The sequence below is a fragment of the Camellia sinensis genome, chromosome 14 (genome assembly GCF_055761805.1).
Source record: "Camellia sinensis isolate YWXY chromosome 14, ASM5576180v1, whole genome shotgun sequence".
Classification (NCBI taxonomy): Eukaryota; Viridiplantae; Streptophyta; class Magnoliopsida; order Ericales; family Theaceae; genus Camellia; species Camellia sinensis.
Genome location: NC_138974.1, coordinates 64,720,661 through 64,744,592, shown reverse-complemented (window position 1 = coordinate 64,744,592; position 23,932 = coordinate 64,720,661). Strand labels below are relative to the sequence as shown.

Here is a 23,932-nt window from a genome sequence, read left to right as displayed (position 1 = left end):
ATATTTCTGTTATATTCAAAACTTCTTATTTTACAAGACCAAATGACACTCCTTATATAGGAGATATTACAAACATCATTATAACCCATTATATGCCACTTACATATTATATATTACCACTATCTACCACTATCATATTATATACATGCCACTATCTACCACCAACACCACTATCATATTCTATACATGCCACTATCTACCACCAACACCACTATCATATTCTATACATGCCACTATCTACCACCAACACCACTATCATATTATATGCATTAACACAAATTTCCAGCACTCCCCCTCAAGCTGGTTTGAAGATATCTTCCATAGCCAGCTTGCTAGTCAGCTTATCAAATTGCTTCTTGTGTAGTCCCTTCGTTAGCACATCAGCTAATTGTTCACCTGTTGGAAGGTAGGTCATACAGATTATGCCAGTATTGATTTTCTCCTTGATGAAATGTTTATCCACTTCTATATGTTTTATGCGATCATGTAGAACTGGATTATGAGCTATAGATATAGCTGCTTTGTTGTCACAATAGACCTTCATAGGTGTCGGGTGAGAAAGCTTTAATTCTTCAAGAATTCTTTTAATCCACATTACTTCACAGATTCCATGGGCAACAGCTCTGAACTCTGCTTCTGCACTACTTCTAGCTACCACATTCTGTTTTTTACTCCGCCATGTAACTAGGTTCCCACCTACAAAGGAGCAGTATCCGGATGTTGATCTCCTGTCTGTAACACTTCCTGCCCAGTCTGCATCTGTGTATACTTCAACTTGAAGATGTCCATGTTTCTTGAACAGTAAGCCTCTCCTTGGAGTTCCTTTCAAATATCTTAAGATCTTATAAACGGCCTCAAAGTGCTCTGCCCCTGGTGAGTGCATGAACTGACTTACCATGCTGACTGCAAAGGCAATATCAGGCCGCGTATGAGACAAGTAAATCAATTTCCCGACAAGTCGCTGATATTGTTCCCTCTCTTTGACTTCTTCAGCCTTAGCAGCTTGTAACTTCAAGTTAGGCTCGATCGGAGTCTCCACCATCTTACAACCAAGCATACCTGTTTCTCCAAGGAGATCAAGAACATATTTTCTCTGATTAACGAATATACCTTCCTTGGATCTTGCAAATTCCATTCCAAGAAAATACTTGAGAGCTCCCAGATCCTTAATGTGAAATTCTTTTGCGAGTTTCTCTTTGAGGGCTGCTAACTCTGCTTCATCATTACCAGTTAAAATGATGTCATCAATATAAACAATCAAAATTGCAATTTTACTGTTTTTTGAATGTTTATAAAATATTGTGTGATCTGCTTGACTCTGCGAGAAGCCACAACTGATAACTGCCTTCCCAAAGCGTTCAAACCATGCTCTTGGTGATTGTTTGAGTCCGTATAATGACTTGTTCAATCTGCATACTCTGTCGCTTCCAAGTCTCTGCTCAAATCCCGGCGGTAGGCTCATGAACACCTCCGCTTCAAGATCACCATTGAGAAATGCATTCTTAATGTCAAGTTGATGTAGAGGCCAATCTGAATTTACTGTAAGAGATAACAGTACTCTGATGGAATTTATTTTAGCAACAGGAGCAAACGTCTCCTGATAGTCGATCCCATAAGTTTGAGTGAAGCCTTTAGCCACCAGTCTCGCCTTGTATCTCTCAACGCTTCCATCTGCGTTACATTTTATCGTAAACACCCATTTACACCCAACTGTTTTCTTGTCTTTGGGTAGATCAACTATCTCCCAAGTACCACTTCTCCTTAAAGCATTCATCTCCTCCATGACTGCTAATTTCCAATTCGGATCATCCAATGCTTCCTGTATATTTCTTGGAACAAACAAGTGTGAAATCCTAGATGTGAAAGCTCTATGGTTTTTAGACAGTCTTTGATAGGAGAGGTAATTTGCAATAGGATGTTTAATGCAATTTCGGACACCTTTCCTAATTGCTATAGGAACATCAAGGTCGGAAATAGAAGGAATAGGATTACCTAAAATTTCGATGCCAGAACTCGGGTAGACATTCGGGTCATTAGGATGGACATTCAGGTCATTATTCTTCGGATGAAACCGCTTCCTAGTATAAACCTGAAGCTCAGGATTTAGATCATTTTGTAGTACTTCTCCCCCTAAACAAGAATCTTCTTGACTAGGCACCATAGAACTTGGTTCTCCTAAGTGATCATTATCAGACAGATGTGGTTTTTGTGTAGGATAAATGACATTGGGGAGCGGGATAGAAATATCCCAAAAACGGTCTTCTACTCCACTTGTCTCCCCCTGAAGAGAAGTTTTGGGGAAATAGGATTTTGTTTCCACAAATGACACATCCATACTCACATGAAATTTCTTGGTTTGAGGATCGAAACACTTATACCCCTTTTTGTTTGAGGAATAACCCAAAAAAACACATTTTATAGCACGGGGGTCAAGTTTTGAACGAAATTGACTGGGAACATGAACATAGGCAGTACATCCAAAAACTTTGGCGGGTAAATCAGAAAACAACCTCGTGTCAGGAAAAAAAGTTTTGAGACAATCAAAAGGTGTTTTGTATGTTAACACCTTTGTAGGCATCCTGTTTATCAAATAAGAGGCTGTTAAAATTGTTTCACCCCATAAATATTTAGGAACATGCATGTAAAACATTATAGCACGTGCAACTTCAAGTAGATGTTTATTTTTTCGTTCTGCAATGCCATTTTGTTGAGGGGTATCCCGACATGTAGATTGATGAAAAATCCCCTTTTTTTCCAAAAACTCACCCAACTGCTCATTGAAATATTCTGTTCCATTATCAGAATGTAAAATACCAATTTTGGTTTGAAATTGGTTTTCAATCATATTGTAAAAATTTGTGAATAAATTTTTCACGTCAGATTTTTTGTTCATCAAATAAATCCAACATAAGCGGGTATGGTCATCAATAAATGTAACAAACCATCTTTTACCAGAAAGAGTAGTGATTTTAGAAGGGCCCCAAACATCACTATGAATCAAATAAAAAGGTTTGGAAGCCTGGTAAGGTTTTGGCAAATAAGTAGAGCGATGAAATTTTGCAAAAATGCAACTTTCACAATGAAAAGAAGAACAATCAATCCCTTTAAATAATTCTGCAAATAAATGTTTCAGATAAAGAAAACTAGGATGTCCTAGCCTATAGTGCCATAGCATTATTTTTTCTCGAACAGAGATTGAACTAGTACTATTAAAACTCTGAGCTTTTTTATTACTAACAGATACTTCATCAAAGTAGTAAAGACCTTCAAGCATCCTAGCACGCCCAATCATCATCCCCGAGTTCTGGTCCTGAAATTCACAATGGGATTCAAAAAATGTAACACGACAATTAGAATCCTTAGATAGTTTACTGACAGACAAAAGGTTACAGGCTAAATTGGGGACGTGAAGAACAGCATTGAGATTAATTTTCCCAGTTAGTTTAATAAATCCTTTTCCTGCAATAGGTGAAAAACTACCATCGGCTATTCTGATTTTGTCATGACCAGAACAAGGGAAATAGGTACTAAATAAATGGGAAAAACTAGTCATGTGATCGGAGGCACCGGAATCTATGATCCACGGAGAGAAGTTTAGGCAAGAGAAGGCTTTAGGATTTCTACCTGTTTGTGCCAACAAAACACTAGGAGTACCGGATGAGGAGTTGGATTTTATCAGCTTTAAGAGTTGATCAATCTGCTCTTTGTTAAGGGGACCTGAATCGGCTTCATTAGCGGTAGGAAAGCCACGATTCTTCTCTCCTTGTTTGCTGCTTTTCCAGTTGACAGGTTTGCCATGGATCTTCCAACACGTTTCGCGTGTATGGCGAGGCTTGTTGCAAAAATCACACCAGACCCGTGGCTTATCATCAAACCTGCGCTGGTAATTTGCAGCCTTGTTGGCCGCAGCATCGCTAATTAAAGCTGAAATTTCAATTGATTCACCAGTACCTTTTTTCTTAAACATGACGCTCCTTCGGCTCTCTTCCCTTCTGACTTCGGCAAATACTTCGCCAATGGATGGGAGAGGAGGTCTGCCAATAATTCTTCCTCGCACTTCATCGAACTCAATGTTGAGGCCGGCAAGAAACTTGTAAATACGGCTGTCTTCCACAGTTTTCTTGTGGTGGTTGCAGTCGTCAACCGATTTCCATTCGTATGTGTTGAAGATGTCAAGATCCTGCCACAACCTTTTCAACGAATTGAAATATTTGGTGACGGAATCATCTCCTTGACGAATCTCTCCCAACTTCAAAGTTAATTCGAAAACTTGAGATTGATTTCCTAGGTCAGAATACATCTGACTAACATTATCCCACAATTCTTGTGCAGTAGGATAGCACATGTAATTAGAGCTTATATCCTCCTCCATAGAATTGACCAACCATGTCATAACCATGGAGTTTTCAGCGTCCCAACTGTCGAACAGCGGATCATTAACAGCAGGAGCCTTCTTGTCACCAGTGATGTAACCGATCTTTCCTTGCCCACGGATATACATCCGGACAGATTGTGACCAGCGGAGAAAATTATCACCATTTAGGTGGATGGTGGTGATTTGGACAGAGTGAGAGTTGGACGTTTTCACCGGAATGGCAGCGGCAGGGGTTGAAGTGGTTTCGGACGTGACTTCCGACATGGCTATGACGGTTTTAGGGCTGCTGCGTTTTTTGTTGCTCTGATACCAACTTAGAAAATATGAGGAAGAAGAACTCCGAAAATATGAGGAAGAAGGAATATATTTCTGTTATATTCAAAACTTCTTATTTTACAAGACCAAATGACACTCCTTATATAGGAGATATTACAAACATCATTATAACCCATTATATGCCACTTACATATTATATATTACCACTATCTACCACTATCATATTATATACATGCCACTATCTACCACCAACACCACTATCATATTCTATACATGCCACTATCTACCACCAACACCACTATCATATTCTATACATGCCACTATCTACCACCAACACCACTATCATATTATATGCATTAACACAAATTTCCAGCATATATATATATTGACCTCGCAATAGAACCATTGTGAGAGAGAGAGAGAGAGACGGTATTCTTTTCCCTCAGAGTGCTATTTATTTGCACCCCTCGTACCTTATCTGTCTTCTCAAAACTCTATCCCTCATACCAAATAAAGCCTTCATGAGCTAAAGCCATGCTGGCCGCAACTCATTAGAGCACTTTGCAAATGACACCAAAACTTTAAACACAGAAGCCAGATTATCCAAGTGTAGATCATACAGACCATCTCTCACAAATTCTGCAACATCCTCTTCCCATGCTTTCTTAAATAAGTCATCAAACTGCACAGATAACTGATTCTGCAAATATTACAAACATATAAAAATTAATCTCACATAAGATATAACCACTCATTTTTTTGACGAATATTATATAAGCATATGCAAAATTAATAATGCATAAGGTATACACATTAAGATTTGTTTTTGAAAAAGATTACCTAAGCACATGCAATGACGTGTGTAGATACTTCACAAAAGTAGCAATCCTAAGGTCTAGACTTACACATTAGCATAAGATCCAGAAATAAAAATATAATACACTCATGTAAATGAGAAAAACATCACTTGACTGCAAATACTGACCAGATTTTCATCAGATGTGCTCTTGACCTCATTTTGATCCTTATAAACATTCCATGAGTATGAATGTGCCTTCATAAAATTAACGAAGGAAAACACATTGTAAAGTAGTAAGTTCACAGAACTGAAGACAAAAATTGTCAAGTAATCAACTATAAATTTACCTTGAGATTACCAAGATCCAGTCCTTGTTTAATGCTAGGAGGAATGGCTTGAGGAGGACCACCGTTTATTACCTCCCATACCCATTCACCATTAGAGGCACCAACAGGAAGAATCCTTTCTAAAGCTTGGGAACCATCTAAACCACCTGGACGAAAAGGCCGGTTATTGATGCTTCCTTTTACAAAATCCTTTGCAGATCCAGACATGCGTGGCAAGCCACCAGAATCCTCAGCTTCTACTGTAAGTTCTGATACCTCCACCTAAACAATACAATTGAACAAAATACCAGAATGAAATAATATATGTGAACTTCATTTCTCATCTTAAGCAAAATGGAACATTTATACTGAAGAAAATGCATATAGGGTGAGCAAGCACTAAATACCTGCACCGACACGGGTTCCCATTTTTCTTGCTCCAACCCCTTCTTTGGGCGTCTGAAAGGTAATTCCCATGTAGGAACTACAACAGACCGGGGCAATGATGGCTCTAGGTGAATTTTTGCTTTATTGAACCAGTCGAATTCCCACTGCCTTCCAGCTTTTTGTGGAGAAAACTCATCAGGGTCCAATCTTGGCAAGAGATACTTCTCCTCTATATACTCTCTTATTGATTCGGGTGTTTCCCTAGGAAATGCAGGTGGCTGAAAAGATAGAAATAATAATTATATAGTAATGTAAATATAAACTATGTCAGGGTAAAAAAATAGGTCGGTTTTTTATGAAGAAGCATATGTAGTAAGATCTGATTCTGACCACTCAGTCTTGCATCTTTGCTAGTAGATAAGAAACTTGGCATGAAAAATCACGCTTAATTCCTCGAAAGAACCTAGTTTTTGTACTAAGAACTTAAGCAAAAAACATTTACATGAAAAGGGGGGATTTTAGCATCACAATACGCAAGTCAGAACTCTCAACATAAAAAATAAGAAAGAAATGGAAAGACAAAGAAAGAAAGGGGAAGGGAAAAAACTGAGGTAGTAAAAAACATCAACCTGCAATAAATATTCTCATAAAAAAATCACAACATTTAGGGGAATATAATACTGAAAAATTGTGTATGTGTGCACACACATTCATGCACATGTGTGTATGCACAGAGAAAGAGAGTTTAACTTGAGTGGCAATGGTGGGCCAAAAGGTATTCTGTGAACATCAAACGTGGTTAGTCAATTCTTTCAATTTCAGCCACTTCAGTTGAAAATAGAAAACTAGAAACCCATTTTGCATGCTCAAATCTAGGACCATTAAAATTCAGTCACTTTCCTAAACCCCAATCATTTTCATAACTTAACTTACTCAATAACCAACCTGATTTCAAAGAAACATAAATATCATCAAGATTCTTGTTCCACTCATCATTTCAAGGATGTAGAGTGATAAGCTGTGCTGATTATTTTCAATACACTACCAACAACATTGCATATGGACAATTCTTGTAATATATGTACTCCATTTGCTTAGAACACAATCTTGTTCCCAATAGGCGGCTCTCATTAATTCTTTCTCCGCTTATTAATCCATTGGAGCTACAGGCAGTTTAAGAATAAAAAACATGTATGCAAAGATTTATAACATATAAACTTTTGATCAATTACCAAGGAAAAACCCAGACATTTCTAGTAGTCAATCTTCCTTTTATTTTTTGGGATAATTACACTTAAGGAAGTTAATGAGAAATTATTCACAATTAAGTCATTAAATGTAAATATTTATTCCCCAGTTTCTCTATTGGCAATTTAACCACAAAATGGTAAAAAAATCGTGACAAAAAATGTCATTTTGTTTATTGTGCCTTTTCCTTCCGCAGAATCCCACTACTGCTGCCTGCCCTTCTCCATGTTTGGGGACTGCCGTCTTCAACCCTCCGTGATGAAGATCTAGAGCACCGAATTCAAATTTGAATAGTGGATTAATCACTTTATTTGTTTATCTATTATGATTGGGTTTACAAGTAATTGTTGTGGTTTGTTTCTAGTGAATTGTGAATAGATAGATTGGTATCAAGTGGTACTCTTTCTCAAAACCTGTGGATGCATGGATATTCTTTTTCATTTTTAGTTAAAAAACAAAGAACTTTTGACAGCTCTCTCCATATACATACACATGATAAACATTTATGTTCTTCAACAAGAATCCGAACCCCGAAATATTTCGTCAATTTTATGAAGATCTGCACGACTGAGGAAGCGGAGGCAGTGGTTTTAGAAGACGGAGGAGGGCTAACGAATGTGGTGGAGAAGAGAAGCCCATAGACAAAAACACAACTTTACCCTATTTTTTACCAACTTGGATTGTTTTTTTAATATGTAGATTTGGGGAAAAAAAATTACATTTAATCGACTTAATTGGAAATTGTTTCTCATTAACTACCTTGATTATAATAATCCCTTCATTTTGTTTTTTTTTTTTTTTAAATATTAATTCATTTCTTTTTTGTTAACGCATCAGCTATTCAATTTAATGTATTTGTGAAATTAGAAATGCCACTAATTGAAGACAAATGAGAGAGTCATTTGGGATGGTATAGCCGCCATATGCAACATAAACCAACTAATACATCAATAAGGAGAATTCAATTAAAGAACATGGTGCCAAAAAACAAAAAATAGATAGGCCAAGAAGAACATGGGTTGACACAACGAGGAAACAACATGATTGCCTAGGTATTAACTAACATGGCTTTGAATATGGCAACATGAGTAAATGGATTGAAGTAGTCAACCACCAAGTGATTGGGACTAAGACTCGTTGAGTGAGTGATTGAGCTATGTTGCTTTCCTATGTCTTGAAAATGAAAAATTGGTAACTTAAGTTCTTTTTTTTTTTTTTCACACAATTTTAGTTCTTGATAGTCTTGAAATATTTGATTTTTCAACACACAGAAAAATGATGGTCAAATATAAGTTGTATTAGTCGTGACCTTTTGGTAATAAAATCTAAGACTCAAATTCTTATTCTTACATATATGTAGGGTTACCCTATGTGGACTAGCCTCAAGAAATTGTTTGCACCTAAGAGGTTTTTGAACTTGAGACCTTGGAGGGAGCACACCCCAGGCCCCAAGCCTTGACCACCAGGCCATGTCACAACATTACCACCAAGTGATTGGGACTAAGACGTGTTGAGTGAGTGATTGAGCTATGTTGCTTTCCTATGTCTTCAAAATGAAAGTGACCAACAATTGAATGTCATATTCGATTGACCATCATTTTCCTATGTGTTGAAAATCTAATATTTCAAGACTATCAAGAACTTAAATTGTGTAAACCCCCCCCCCCCCCCAAAAAAAAAAAAAAAAAGAAACTTCAATTGTTATTTGCTCCTTCATTTTTACGGATTTATATGTTTCCAGATGATTGAATCTCATACTCTCATAGTCTCAACCTTAAATGAAAAAATCAAATTAGTACTTGCAAATCCCATTCCATTACCAACCACGATGGACTTGCAAGTATATACAACCACCTGTAAGTTTTCTGTAATGAAACTGTATATTCAATTGTATATTTTTATAATGAGGTCACCAGTTTATATAACCCTAAACCTATGACTGAAAAAGAAAAATACGAAAAAGAAAATATAGCCAAATAGTTACACCACAATCTTTCCTAATTCTATACACAATACAATCTTCCCTAATTCTATACACAATATATTCTCACACCCCTGCTCAAACTCAAGGTGTTTTAGCAGAAAACATTGAGAGTTTGTTAAGAAGAAACTGAAACCGAGCGGTAATATAAATCTTAGTGAAGAAGTCCGCAAATTGCAAAGCCGAATAAACAAGAGGAAGTGAGATAGAGCCAGACTGCAGATGCTGTCGGACAAAGTGACAATCAACCTCAATGTGTTTCGTCCGTTCATGGAAGACAGTATTGTGAGCAATCTGAGTGGCATTGCGGTTGTCACAATAGAGAGAGGTTGGAGAAGACTTGGGGACACCCAAATCAAATAAGAGACAACGAAGCCAAACAATCTCAGCAGTAGCATGAGCCATAGCATGGTACTCAGCTTCAGCAGTAGAACGAGCAATAACAGTTTGTTTCTTGCTTTTTCAAGAGATTAAGGAATCGCCAAGAAACATACAAAAACCAGACGTGGACTTGCGGTCAGTAACATCACCAGCCCAATCAGAATCAGCTTAGGCCACCAAATCCAAAGAAGAAGTAGAAAACAATAGTAAACCCTGAAAGATAGTACCTCAGAGATAGGGAAGAATCCGAACCAATGCAGCCCAATGTGGGGAGCGAGGAGCAGAAACAAACTGGCTCATCACATGAACAACATAGGCAAGATCAGGACGAGTAACCGTCAGATAAACTAAGCAACCCACAAGCTCGCGATAAAAAGTGGAATCATCCAGAGGGACACCATCAATAGAGTTGAGCTTCACATTAAGCTCAATAAGTGTATCAGAAACCTTAGTATCAGTAAGACTAGAACGGTGAATGACCTCATTAGCATACTTAGCCTGAGACAAAAAATAGCTTTTTGGAGAAGAAGCAACTTCAATACCAAGAAAATACCGCAAATGACCAAGATCCTTCATCTCGAAGGTGCGGAAGAGATGCTGCTTGACCTCAAAGATAGCAGAAAAGTTAGAGCCAGTGATGATCATATCATCCACATACAGTAATAATGCAACAAATCCAGTTGGCAGAGTCCTGGGCACAAGGATGAAACCTAAGCTCAGTAACAACAGTCTGAAAGCGATCATACCAAGCACGAGAAGACTGTTTCAGACCATACAAAGCACGCCGAAGGCGACAAACTTGTCCAGAGGAATGGTAAAGGCCAGGGGGAGGACGCGTGTAAACCTCCTCAGTGAGATGACCATTAAGAAAAGCATTCTTAACATCCATCTGATAGAGAGGCCAAGAACGAACAGCAGCGACGAAGATTAAAGTACGGATAGTAGTCATCTTGGCAACAAGAGCAAAGGTCTCCTCATAATCAATACCATACTCTTGTAAAAAACCTTTGGCAACGAGACGAGCTTTGTAATGCTCAAAAGAACCATCAGAATGAGTCTCGACTTTGCAGACCCATTTGCAACCAACCAAATTCTCACCAGTAAGCAAAGGAACCAACTTCTAAGTACTAGTTTTCTATAAAGTAGACAACTCATCCTTCATAACTTGAACCCAATAAGGATCCTGACAAGCCTCCTTGTAAGACTAAGGTTCTGAAAAAGAGTGAATAGCAGACAAAAAAGTATGATAAGAAACAGAAAAAAATGTATTAGACCAACCTAACCTGTTTGGAGGATGACACGCTCGAGTAGGATATCGGTGTGCAACAGGATCAGAGTCGTCAAAAACAGGAGGATCAGCAGTAGGGGTAGAGACAACCGGTGGATGAGGAGTCTTGCGACGAGAATAAACTAACAACGGAGGAGGAGGAGGAGGAGGAGGAGAAAACGAAGAAGAAGCAACCAGAGGTGAAGCAGAAGGAAAAGATGGAACAAGCTCAGGGGGAACTGCGGAGATGTATTCATGAGACGGGACTTCAGAAGGAAACGGATCAATATGAACCAAATCCTCTTTGGAAACTGGGACATGAGAGGAAGAAGCTGAAAGTGAAGTAGACGTTCAAGAAAGGTAACATGGTGGGAGACATAAAGGCGACGGGAAACATGGTCATAACAGCGATAACCTTTTGAGTGAGACTATAACCCAAAAAGATACATAAGACATACCGGGCACTAAGTTTGGCCCTATCTTTACGGGGTAAAAGAACAAAACAAGCAGATCCAAACGCACGAAAGAATGAGTAATTGAAAAGTTGAGAAAATAGAGCCGCAAAAGGACAAAACGAAGAGGGGTAGGCATACGTTGAGAAGAAAAGCAGCAATAAGAACTACCTCACCCCAAAACGGAACCGAAACGGAGATAGAGAGAAGGAGAGACCTAGTTGTCTCAAAGAAATGACAGTGTTTACGCTCATCTCGACCATTTTTGGCAGGTGTATCAGTACAAGAAATTTGGTGAATGGTACCAAATTTAGCTAAATATTCACAGAATTCAGTTTTAAAGTATTCCCTACCCAAGTAAGACCGCAACAATTTAATAGTAGACCCAAGCTGTGTAATGACCATAGACTAGAAAGTATGGTATATCTGGCAGAAGTCAAACTTATGAGTCATAAGATAAACCCAAATGTAACGAATGCAGTCATCAATAAATGACACATAATAGGCAGAACCCCCTTTGGTGAGAATAGGAGAAGGGCCCCAAACATCAGTATGAACTAAAGAAAATGGTGTATCAGATATAGAAGTACTTTTATGAAAAGGTAAGGCTATCATTTTGGCAAGTTTACACCCCCGAAATTCACTAAGTTCACTAGAAGAAACTTTACCCAATATACCAGATTAAGCTAAAGACCGTAAGCGATCAGCAGACAAATGCCTTAATCTAGACTGCCACAAGTAGAAAGGACTAGACAAAGAATCTAACTGAAAAGAGGAAAGGGCAGTCAGAGAAGTTGCCACAGGCAAATACAAGCTCTACACCACATAGAGGTCTCCAACTCTATGATCGGTCCCAATCTGCTGCTTAGACATCCGATCATGCATAGAACAGATAAAATAAGAAAAGATAACATCAAAACCAAAGGCATCAAACTGACTGATAGATAATAAACTAACAGATAACTGAGGAACATAAAGGACAGATGGAATAAAGACAGCAGACATAGCAGACAATAGGAGAGACCCAACAGATACAACAGACATGTCAGACCCATTAGCAGCATTGACAGTAATAAAAAAAGAGAGAGGAGTACAATTTTGAAGTCAAGAGAGATGGAGAGTCATATGATGAGAGGCACCAGAGTCAAAAATCCAGACAGACGAAGAAATGCCTAAAGAAGATCTAAGCAAACCTGAATGAAGAGAAGAAATAGTGAAGGCAGACGAGGATGGCTGGGAGGTAGACAATATATGCTGAAGCTGACTAATCTAAGCAGTCAAGGAAGCCAATTCAAGAGCCAGAGCAGATGCAGTATACGCAGTAAGAGGAGCCCGTAATAGGTTCTGAAATTGCTAAAAAGATGAGGCAAACAGACGTCCCTTCTTGGAACTGTGGTACATCCAATGGTCCCTTTGATGGCAGAAGGGACACTCATCAAAAGCCAGAGACATCGTAATAATCAAAGAAATTAGGGGTTCAAGTGTAATAAATCCAAAATGGAGCAAAATAGTCAAACTAGAGGGTCAAAGGGTGATAAATAGACAATTGAGGGGTTTAAGTGTAATAAACCCAAAATATAACCAACATAGAGTGAACTTTAGTAAACCAGAGATTCAAGTCACGAACACTTAGAAAATATGAGGAAGAAGAACTCCGAAAAATATGAGAAAGAAGGAATATATTTCTGTTATATTCAAAACTTCTTATTTTACAAGACCAAATGACACTCCTTATATAGGAGATATTACAAACATCATTATAACCCATTATATGCCACTTACATATTATATATTACCACTATCTACCACTATCATATTATATACATGTCACTATCTACCACCAACACCACTATCATATTCTATACATGCCACTATCTACCACCAACACCACTATCATATTCTATACATGCCACTATCTACCACCAACACCACTATCATATGCCACTATCTTATTATATGCATTAACACAAATTTCCAGCTGTAGAAATTTGATGTATAGAGAAATAGAGAGAATGAATTATGTATTATTGATTGATATAATGTTCTATTTGTTACAATGATTCATGATTCCTATATATAGAAGAGGGTGAGTGTGTAGTAGGTAAGTAGTAGGTGAAGTGGAGGTGGTAGTGGTGTAGTGGGTTAGGTTTAGTGGAGTAGGTGAGGTGGTAGTGGTGTAGTGGGTTAGGTTTAGTGGAGTAGGTTTAAGTGGGTGAAGTAGGTAAGTAGTAGGTGAAGTGGAGGTGGTAGTGGTGTAGTGGGTTAGGTTTAGTGGAGTAGGTGAGGTGGTAGTGGTGTAGTGGGTTAGGTTTAGTGGAGTAGGTTTAAGTGGGTGAAGTAGGTGATAGGTTTTAACAGCCCCCCGCAAACTCAAGGGGGATAGGAACTAGCCAACTTGAGTTTGGAGAGAGTAACAAAACAAGAAAATACATAAAAATAAAAGAGGATAAGAGACACTGTATGGTCGTGTCAGACCATTGGTGAAGACACTGGATGGTGGTGTCATAACGTTGTAGAGGACACTGTATGGGGGTGTCATAACCATGTAGAGGACACTGTATGGTGGTGTCATAACGGTGTAGAGGACACTGGATGGCGGTGTCAGACCGATGTAGAAGACAGTTTATGGGGTCATGTCGGACCGTTGTAGCAGACACTGTGTGGTCGTGTCAGACCGATGTAGAAGACAGTTTATGGGGTCATGTCGGACCGATGTAGAAGACAGTTTACGGGGTCATGTCGGACCGTTGTAACAGACACTGTTGTGACAGTTGTTGTGACAGTTTACGGAGTCTTGCTGGACCCTTGTAGAAACTAACCGGAATCAATGTCGGGACAGTTTACAGAGTCTTGTCGGACCCTTGTAGAAACTAACCGGAATCTATGTCGGGACAGTTTACAGAGTCTTGTCGGACCCATAAAGGAGCTAACCGGAATCAATGTCGGGACAGTTTACAAAGTCTTGTCGGACCCATAAAGGAGCTAACCGGAATCAATGTCGGGACAGTTTACAGAGTCTTGTCGGACCCTTAAAAAGTCGCACCCTCAAAAGGTGTGCCCAATCTTTCAAAAAGGCGTGCCATCAAAAGGCGTGCCCAATCCATAAAAAGGCGTGCCATCAAAAGGCGTGCCCAATCCATAAAAAGACGTGCCATCAAAAGGTGCGCCAGACACGCGGCGATGCACGTGATCGACAGTGCGCGTGTCGGCCTCTTCGTCATGTGCTATATAAATGAAGGCGGAGGCTGAGAGAACATGTGGAAATCAAACCAGTCTGAAACCTCTGAAAAAACTCTTCGTGGGCTGAGAGAGATACACTGGTAACACTCTGTAAACACTCTGTAACCAACCCATCTCTGAAACACTCAGCAACCATAACATGGCCTCTTCTTCCCGTCCAGCTACCCAAAACATGGCCTCCTCTTCCCGTGGTCTGCTTACGCTCTTTCCAGAACTGAACGAGTCCACAAGAGAAATAACTGGTGCGGTGGCCAGTGAACCCCAACTAAACACTTCTGGGTTTGCTCCTTTGAACTTTCCGATGCGGTCGGTGGAGCAAAAAATGGCGGTGCAAACTGATATTGAGGCCAATCAGTATACTCTGAAGTCATGTGTGGAAACCATGACTGCGGTTACAAATTTGTCGAACCGGCTACAGAGTAGGGCAAATGAGGTGCAGCAGTTAAACGCCCAACTGGCTCTGCTCCAACGCATGTATAAGGATGCGCGAGCAGAGTTAAGTGTGCTAAAGGCGGAAAATAAGGAGCTGAAGCGGAAGGCCACCGTGATGTTCCGATTTGGAGGTCCGCCATATGCTGCAGTAGAGGAGTATGGTGGAGTGATCGTGCCCAGTGGAGTGGGAAACACGGAAGCAACACGGTCAAGGGCCGCCCAGGACGGAGGCAAGAAGAAAAGACCGGCGGCAGAGTAGAGAAGAAAAATCCCACCTGTGAATGTGGGTGTTTGTTTGTTTGTTTGTTTGTTTTTTTTTTTTTTTTTTTTTTTTTTTTTTTTTTTTTGTATGTGGAAACATGGTGATCGGGGTGAGCCCTGACATGAATAAAATGAGTTTGGTGTGCAGATCTTCCTGCGTCTTTTTTTGTTTTTGTTTTTGTTTTTTTTTTTTTTTTTTTGTTTTGTTTTTTTTTTTTTTAAAAGAAAAGAAAATTGAAGAGAAGTGTGTGAATGTGAAAGTAATAAAAAATTAAAAAAGAAATGGGAGATTTAAAGTTGTGGGCGGGTGTGTTGGTTGTTTTTCAAAAGATGGAGTAAAAAAGTTGAGTGGGGAACATGAGTGTGTGGAAAGAATGAAAAAGAAAAAGGATGGGTTGGATTTGTACAAAATAATAATAAAATAAATGAGTGGAGAAGGTTGGAAAAGGGAAGAGAAAAAGAAAGAAAGGCAAAGTATTGGTTTGTTTTGGATTCCAAGTAACAATGGAGAGAAACACTCTGGTGAGGAAGCCTCACACATCCACTGCGTGCTCATGGCTTTGAAGAGACCCACTTTCCAGAACTTCGACCACTGCAAGCACTCCACCTTCTTCAGATGTCAATGCTGTTCTGCCCTCATCAAAACCCACTAAAGATTCCATAAGTGTGGAAGGTCCAGCCAGTACATCTCCACTTGTAGATACCATTACAGGGTCAACGACTAAAGCTCTAACTGGGAACTGCTTGAGACAGTGATGAAGAACCTTGACTATGCCAATGGAAGGAAGCATGCCTGTTTTCACAATATCAACATTCATGTCAAACAGCACGGACTTTAATTGCTCTGCAACAAAATCCTCGGGCACAATGTTCACACCCTGAACTCCAATGGTGTTCTGAGCAGTGACAGCTGTGATCACAGTGGAACAGTACACTCCACGGGCTGCACAAGCCTTGAGAGGGTTATGATTTGTATAGGGAAATGAAATCCGGCGGGCGGTCAAGGCAAGGTTGCCGCCCGCCGGAAGGCGAAGAACACCAAGAGCTTAACCTATAGCTCTGATACCATGTAGAAATTTGATGTATAGAGAAATAGAGAGAATGAATTATGTATTATTGATTGATATAATGTTCTATTTGTTACAATGATTCATGATTCCTATATATAGAAGAGGGTGAGTGTGTAGTAGGTAAGTAGTAGGTGAAGTGGAGGTGGTAGTGGTGTAGTGGGTTAGGTTTAGTGGAGTAGGTGAGGTGGTAGTGGTGTAGTGGGTTAGGTTTAGTGGAGTAGGTTTAAGTGGGTGAAGTAGGTGATAGGTTTTAACACCAGCACTCCCCCTCAAGCTGGTTTGAAGATATCTTCCATAGCCAGCTTGCTAGTCAGCTTATCAAATTGCTTCTTGTGTAGTCCCTTCGTTAGCACATCAGCTAATTGTTCACCTGTTGGAAGGTAGGTCATACAGATTATACCAGCATTGATTTTCTCCTTGATGAAATGTTTATCCACTTCTATATGTTTTGTGCGATCATGTAGAACTGGATTATGAGCTATAGATATAGCTGCTTTGTTGTCACAATAGACCTTCATAGGTGTCGGGTGAGAAAACTTTAATTCTTCAAGAATTCTTTTAATCCACATTACTTCACAGATTCCATGGACAACAGCTCTGAACTCTGCTTCTGCACTACTTCTAGCTACCACATTCTGTTTTTTACTCCGCCATGTAACTAGGTTCCCACCTACAAAGGAGCAGTATCCGGATGTTGATCTCCTGTCTGTAATACTTCCTGCCCAGTCTGCATCTGTGTATACTTCAACTTGAAGATGTCCATGTTTCTTGAACAGTAAGCCTCTCCTTGGAGTTCCTTTCAAATATCTTAAGATCTTATAAACAGCCTCAAAGTGCTCTGCCCCTGGTGAGTGCATGAACTGACTTACCATGCTGACTGCAAAGGCAATATCAGGCCGCGTATGAGACAAGTAAATCAATTTCCCGACAAGTCGCTGATATTGTTCCCTCTCTTTGACTTCTTCAGCCTTAGCAGCTTGTAACTTCAAGTTAGGCTCGATCGGAGTCTCCACCATCTTACAACCAAGCATACCTGTTTCTCCAAGGAGATCAAGAACATATTTTCTCTGATTAACGAATATACCTTCCTTGGATCTTGCAAATTCCATTCTGAGGAAATACTTGAGGGCTCCCAGATCCTTAATGTGAAATTCTTTTGCGAGTTTCTCTTTGAGGGCTGCTAACTCTGCTTCATCATTACCAGTTAAAATGATGTCATCAACATAAACAATCAAAATTGCAATTTTACTGTTTTTTGAATGTTTATAAAATATTGTGTGATCTGCTTGACTCTGCGAGAAGCCACAACTGATAACTGCCTTCCCAAAGCGTTCAAACCATGCTCTTGGTGATTGTTTGAGTCCGTATAATGACTTGTTCAATCTGCATACTCTGTCGCTTCCAAGTCTCTGCTCAAATCCCGGCGGTAGGCTCATGAACACCTCCTCTTCAAGATCACCATTGAGAAATGCATTTTTAATGTCAAGTTGATGTAGAGGCCAATCTGAATTTACTGTAAGAGATAACAGTACTCTGATGGAATTTATTTTAGCAACAGGAGCAAACGTCTCCTGATAGTCGATCCCATAAGTTTGAGTGAAGCCTTTAGCCACCAGTCTCGCCTTGTATCTCTCAACGCTTCCATCTGCGTTACATTTTATCGTAAACACCCATTTACACCCAACTGTTTTCTTGTCTTTGGGTAGATCAACTATCTCCCAAGTACCACTTCTCCTTAAAGCATTCATCTCCTCCATGACTACTAATTTCCAATTCGGATCATCCAATGCTTCCTGTATATTCCTTGGAACAAACAAGTGTGAAATCCTAGATGTGAAAGCTCTATGGTTTTTAGACAGTCTTTGATAGGAGAGGTAATTTGCAATAGGATGTTTAATGCAATTTCGGACACCTTTCCTAATTGCTATAGGAACATCAAGGTCGGAAATAGAAGGAATAGGATTACCTAAAATTTCGATGCCAGAACTCGGGTGGACATTCGGGTCATTAGGATGGACATTCGGGTCATTATTCCTCAGATGAAATCGCTTCCTAGTATAAATCTGAAGCTCAGGATTTAGATCATTTTGTAATACTTCTCCCCCTAAACAAGAATCTTCTTGACTAGGCACCATAGAACTTGGTTCTCCTAAGTGATCATTATCAGACAGATGTGGTTTTTGTGTAGGATAAATGACATTGGGGAGCGGGATAGAAATATCCCAAAAACGGTCTTCTACTCCACTTGTCTCCCCCTGAAGAGAAGTTTTGGGGAAATAGGATTTTGTTTCCACAAATGACACATCCATACTCACATGAAATTTCTTGGTTTGAGGATCGAAACACTTATACCCCTTTTTGTTTGAGGAATAACCCAAAAAAACACATTTTATAGCACGGGGGTCAAGTTTTGAACGAAATTGACTAGGAACATTAACATAGGCAGTACATCCAAAAACTTTGGCGGGTAAATCAGAAAACAACCTCGTGTCAGGAAAAAAAGTTTTGAGACAATCGAAAGGTGTTTTGTATGTTAACACCTTTGTAGGCATCCTGTTTATCAAATAAGAGGCTGTTAAAATTGCTTCACCCCATAAATATTTAGGAACATGCATGTAAAACATTATAGCACGTGCTACTTCAAGTAGATGTTTATTTTTTCGTTCTGCAATGCCATTTTGTTGAGGGGTATCCCGACATGTAGATTGATGAAAAATCCCCTTTTTTTCCAAAAACTCACCCAACTGCTCATTGAAATATTCTGTTCCATTATCAGAATGTAAAATACCAATTTTGGTTTGAAATTGGTTTTCAATCATATTGTAAAAATTCGTGAATAAATTTTTCACGTCAGATTTTTTATTCATCAAATAAATCCAACATAAACGGGTATGGTCATCAATAAATGTAACAAACCATCTTTTACCAGAAAGAGTAGTGATTTTAGAAGGGCCCCAAACATCACTATGAATCAAATAAAAAGGTTTGGAAGCCTGGTAAGGTTTTGGCAAATAAGTAGAGCAATGAAATTTTGCAAAAATGCAACTTTCACAATGAAAAGAAGAACAATCAATCCCTTTAAATAATTCTGCAAATAAATGTTTCAGATAAAGAAAACTAGGATGTCCTAGCCTATAGTGCCATAGCATTATTTTTTCTCGAACAGAGATTGAACTAGTACTATTAAAACTCTGAGCTTTTTTATTACTAACAGGTACTTCATCAAAGTAGTAAAGACCTTCAAGCATCCTAGCACGCCCAATCATCATCCCCGAGTTGTGGTCCTGAAATTCACAATGGGATTCAAAAAATGTAACACGACAATTAGAATCCTTAGATAGTTTACTGACAGACAAAAGGTTACAGGCTAAGTTGGGGACGTGAAGAACAGCATTGAGATTAATTTTCTCAGTTAGTTTAATAAATCCTTTTCCTGCAATAGGTGAAAAACTACCATCGGCTATTCTGATTTTGTCATGACCAGAACAAGGGAAATAGGTACTAAATAAATGGGAAAAACTAGTCATGTGATCGGAGGCACCGGAATCTATGATTCATGGAGAGAAGTTTAGGCAAGAGAAAGCTTTAGGATTTCTACCTGTTTGTGCCAACAAAACACTAGGAGTACCGGATGAGGAGTTGGATTTTATCAGCTTTAAAAGTTGATCAATCTGCTCTTTGTTGAAGGGACCTGAATCGGCTTCATTAGCGGTAGGAAAGCCACGATTCTTCTCTCCTTGTTTGCTGCTTTTCCAGTTGACAGGTTTGCCATGGATCTTCCAACACGTTTCGCGTGTATGGCGAGGCTTGTTGCAAAAATCACACCAGACCCGTGGCTTATCATCAAACCTGCGCTGGTAATTTGCAGCCTTGTTGGCCGCAGCATCGCTAATTAAAGCAGAAATTTCAATTGATTCACCAGTACCTTTTTTCTTAAGCATGACGCTCCTTCGGCTCTCTTCCCTTCTGACTTCGGCAAATACTTCGCCAATGGATGGGAGAGGAGGTCTGCCAATAATTCTTCCTCGCACTTCATCGAACTCAATGTTGAGGCCGGCAAGAAACTTGTAAATATGGCTCTCTTCCACAGTTTTCTTGTGGTGGTTGCAGTCGTCAACCGATTTCCATTCGTATGTGTTGAAGATGTCAAGATCCTGCCACAACCTTTTCAACGAATTGAAATATTTGGTGACGGAATCATCTCCTTGACGAATCTCTCCCAACTTCAAAGTTAATTCGAAAACTTGAGATTGATTTCCTAGGTCAGAATACATCTGACTAACATTATCCCACAATTCTTGTGCAGTAGGATAGCACATGTAATTAGAGCTTATATCCTCCTCCATGGAATTGACCAACCATGTCATAACCATGGAATTTTCAGCGTCCCAACTGTCGAACAGCGGATCATTAACAGCAGGAGCCTTCTTGTCACCAGTGATGTAACCGATCTTTCCTTGCCCACGGATATACATCCGGACAGATTGTGACCAGCGGAGAAAATTATCACCATTTAGGCGGATGGTGGTGATTTGGACAGAGTGAGAGTTTGACGTTTTCACCGGAATGGCAGCGGCAGGGGTTGAAGTGGTTTTGGACGTGACTTCCGACATAGCTATGACGGTTTTAGGGCTGCTGTGTTTTTTGTAGCTCTGATACCAACTTAGAAAATATGAGGAAGAAGAACTCCGAAAATATGAGGAAGAAGGAATATATTTCTGTTATATTCAAAACTTCTTATTTTACAAGACCAAATGACACTCCTTATATAGGAGATATTACAAACATCATTATAACCCATTATATGCCACTTACATATTATATATTACCACTATCTACCACTATCATATTATATACATGCCATTATCTACCACCAACACCACTATCATATTCTATACATGCCACTATCTACCACCAACACCACTATCATATTCTATACATGCCACTATCTACCACCAACACCACTATCATATGCCACTATCTTATTATATGCATTAACACAAATTTCCAGCACGAACTAAGAGAGACTGAAGAAGAACCAGAGAGAGAAGATCAGCAATCTAAGCACAGTGATCACGTCAAACATATGGGTCGATCAAATGGGTTACCCAAGACCACCAGACAGAGGAGACGAACCTTGTTAGAGAAGAGAAGACCAATTATCGTCGGTGAGATGAGAGAGAGAAAGAGAGCAGACCTTCGCGCGAGGCACGAGAAAGGCAAAGACAAACAACCAGAGTTCTCTCGACTTAGATGAGCTGTGACGAGCGTCTTTGATGAGGGTTTCTCTGGGTTATGAACCAGAAATACGAACCAGATGACCAGACGAAGGACGACTTGCGACTCAGAGGGATTTTGATGAGAAAGACGATGGAGAGACAATTTCTAAGGTTTCGGCTCAGAGACGACTCTAATACCATGTAAGTTTTCTGTAATGAAACTGTATATTCAATTATGTATCTTTACAAGAAAGTCACCAGTTTATATAACCCTAAACCTATGATTGAAAAAAGAAAATACGAAAAAGGAAATACAGCCAAATAGTTACACCACAATCTTTCCTAATTCCATACACAATACAATCTTCCCTAATTCTATACACAATATATTCTCACACCACCACCCCTGATGCTTTTCATTAGAATATTGTGCATCAATTGTCTTAACAACTTTTTTCATGAAATTGCTTTCTCTTAAAACTTTCAACTTAAATCAGCCAGTCTCTATGCAATCACCACACAAGCTAATCAAATTAAAAATAGTTCCAGATATTAATTTTCCTAACCAAGGTTTCAAAACACTAGTGTTTGGTCATGTATTCGTGATGACATCTCAATCATGCCAAGCCCTCCTAGGTCAGTGCTTTCATTTCACCAGCTTGCTACAAAGAGATAAGCTGACTAGTGTTTGTTACCATTATTGTAAACTTTGTCTAATATGCATTGGTGCATCCTGTTCATTTGTTTACCTCTCCATGTCACGTGAGGAGGGTATAAGGCATCTCGATATAATTGTTTGACCTATTTCCTAACAGCTTCAACTATTGGTACACTTGTGATTCCAATCAATGAATAGAATAAGCCGTCGTTATGGTTTTAAAAAACCGAATAGAATTTGATCTTCTGATCTTCTTATAAACCCATGAATATTAGTCAAAGATGTGACTTTCATAGGTCCGATTACTCTCATAGGGGTTTTTCTGGTATTCTGTGGAATATGCATGAATTAAACTGCTTTTTCCCCTTCAGTATGCACGAGTTGCAAAGCTTCTAGTTGTTTTGACATATCGGGTGCAGAATGTGCATCCATCCTCTTACCGAATTCCCTACCATTTTTCTGTCATATTAAGTGTTGCAAGATGTTGTAATAAATATTATAGTTAAAAGATATTCCCTGAATATGGGGGGATTAAATAGGGAGATTAGGCCTATATCTCCCTCCTTGTCCAATGGTCATAAATAATTATATCTTCTTATCCCATCATTTATCACACCTTAACCAAACATATTACAAATAATCCTATTATATTTAATATTGTCATATCCAATCCTTTACCGAGTCCATTTATCCATGGTATAACTTTTCCACATAACACTATTCACAATCAGTGGCGGTTGTAGTAATTAAAATAAGGAGGCAGATTGTATGCATTTAAAAATCAACAACAAAGGTTCTAATTATTTCATCCGTAAAGAAAGTATAGTACCTAAGTTATATTAAAAGATACACTTTTTATAAACATAAAAATTTAAAAACATAATTAAATCTGTGTTAAAATCCACCTACTCTCCACCTACTTCACCCACTTAAACCTACTCCACTAAACCTAACCCACTACTTCACCCACTCTCCACCTACTTCACCCACTTAAACCTACTCCACTAAACCTAACCCACTACACCACTACCACCTCCACTTCACCTACTCCTTACCTACTACACACTCACCCTCTTCTATATATAGGAATCATGAATCATTGTAATATATATCAATATACAACAATCAATAATACAATCAATATCTATACAATTCTCTATTTCTCTTTATACATTAAATTTTTCTACATGGTATCAGAGCAGGTTTAGAACCTAGTATTTTCGCTTCCCCGGCGGGCGGCAACCTCACCTTAGCCGCCCGCCGGACCTCAACCTATTCCGCTGTCATCTCTATCAATACATATAGCTTCCAGTTCGCCGCCACCAGAGGCGACTTCTCTACATACAAAGATCAACCACCTTCTCAACCTTTTAGTTCTACTACTGTGACCCTCTCTATGATGGTTTTGGTGTCTCTGCAATGTGGGCTGTTCTTACTATTGTTGTTGTCTTTGACTTCTCTGTGGGTGCAACACTTGGAAGGGGTGTAAATAGGGGTTTTGCAACACTGCTTGCTAGTACTCTTGGCGTTGGAGCTCATCGAATTGCTAGTTTTTCTGGA

General features: G+C 39.2%; 1 protein-coding gene across 1 annotated transcript in view; it reads right to left on the bottom strand.

Annotated features, from left to right (window-relative positions):
• Nucleotides 1-23,932, bottom strand: part of LOC114297334 (RNA helicase, ATP-dependent, SK12/DOB1 protein) — an 86,674-nt gene that overhangs the window by 59,274 nt on the left and 3,468 nt on the right. Inside the window, exons 2-5 of the mRNA XM_028241750.2 lie at nt 6,184-6,441; nt 5,798-6,058; nt 5,637-5,705; nt 5,276-5,351 (exon numbers count right to left, since the gene is read on the bottom strand). Of these exons, the coding sequence (XP_028097551.2) occupies nt 5,276-5,351; nt 5,637-5,705; nt 5,798-6,058; nt 6,184-6,441 (664 nt within the window). The remainder of the gene's footprint in view (nt 1-5,275; nt 5,352-5,636; nt 5,706-5,797; nt 6,059-6,183; nt 6,442-23,932) is intronic.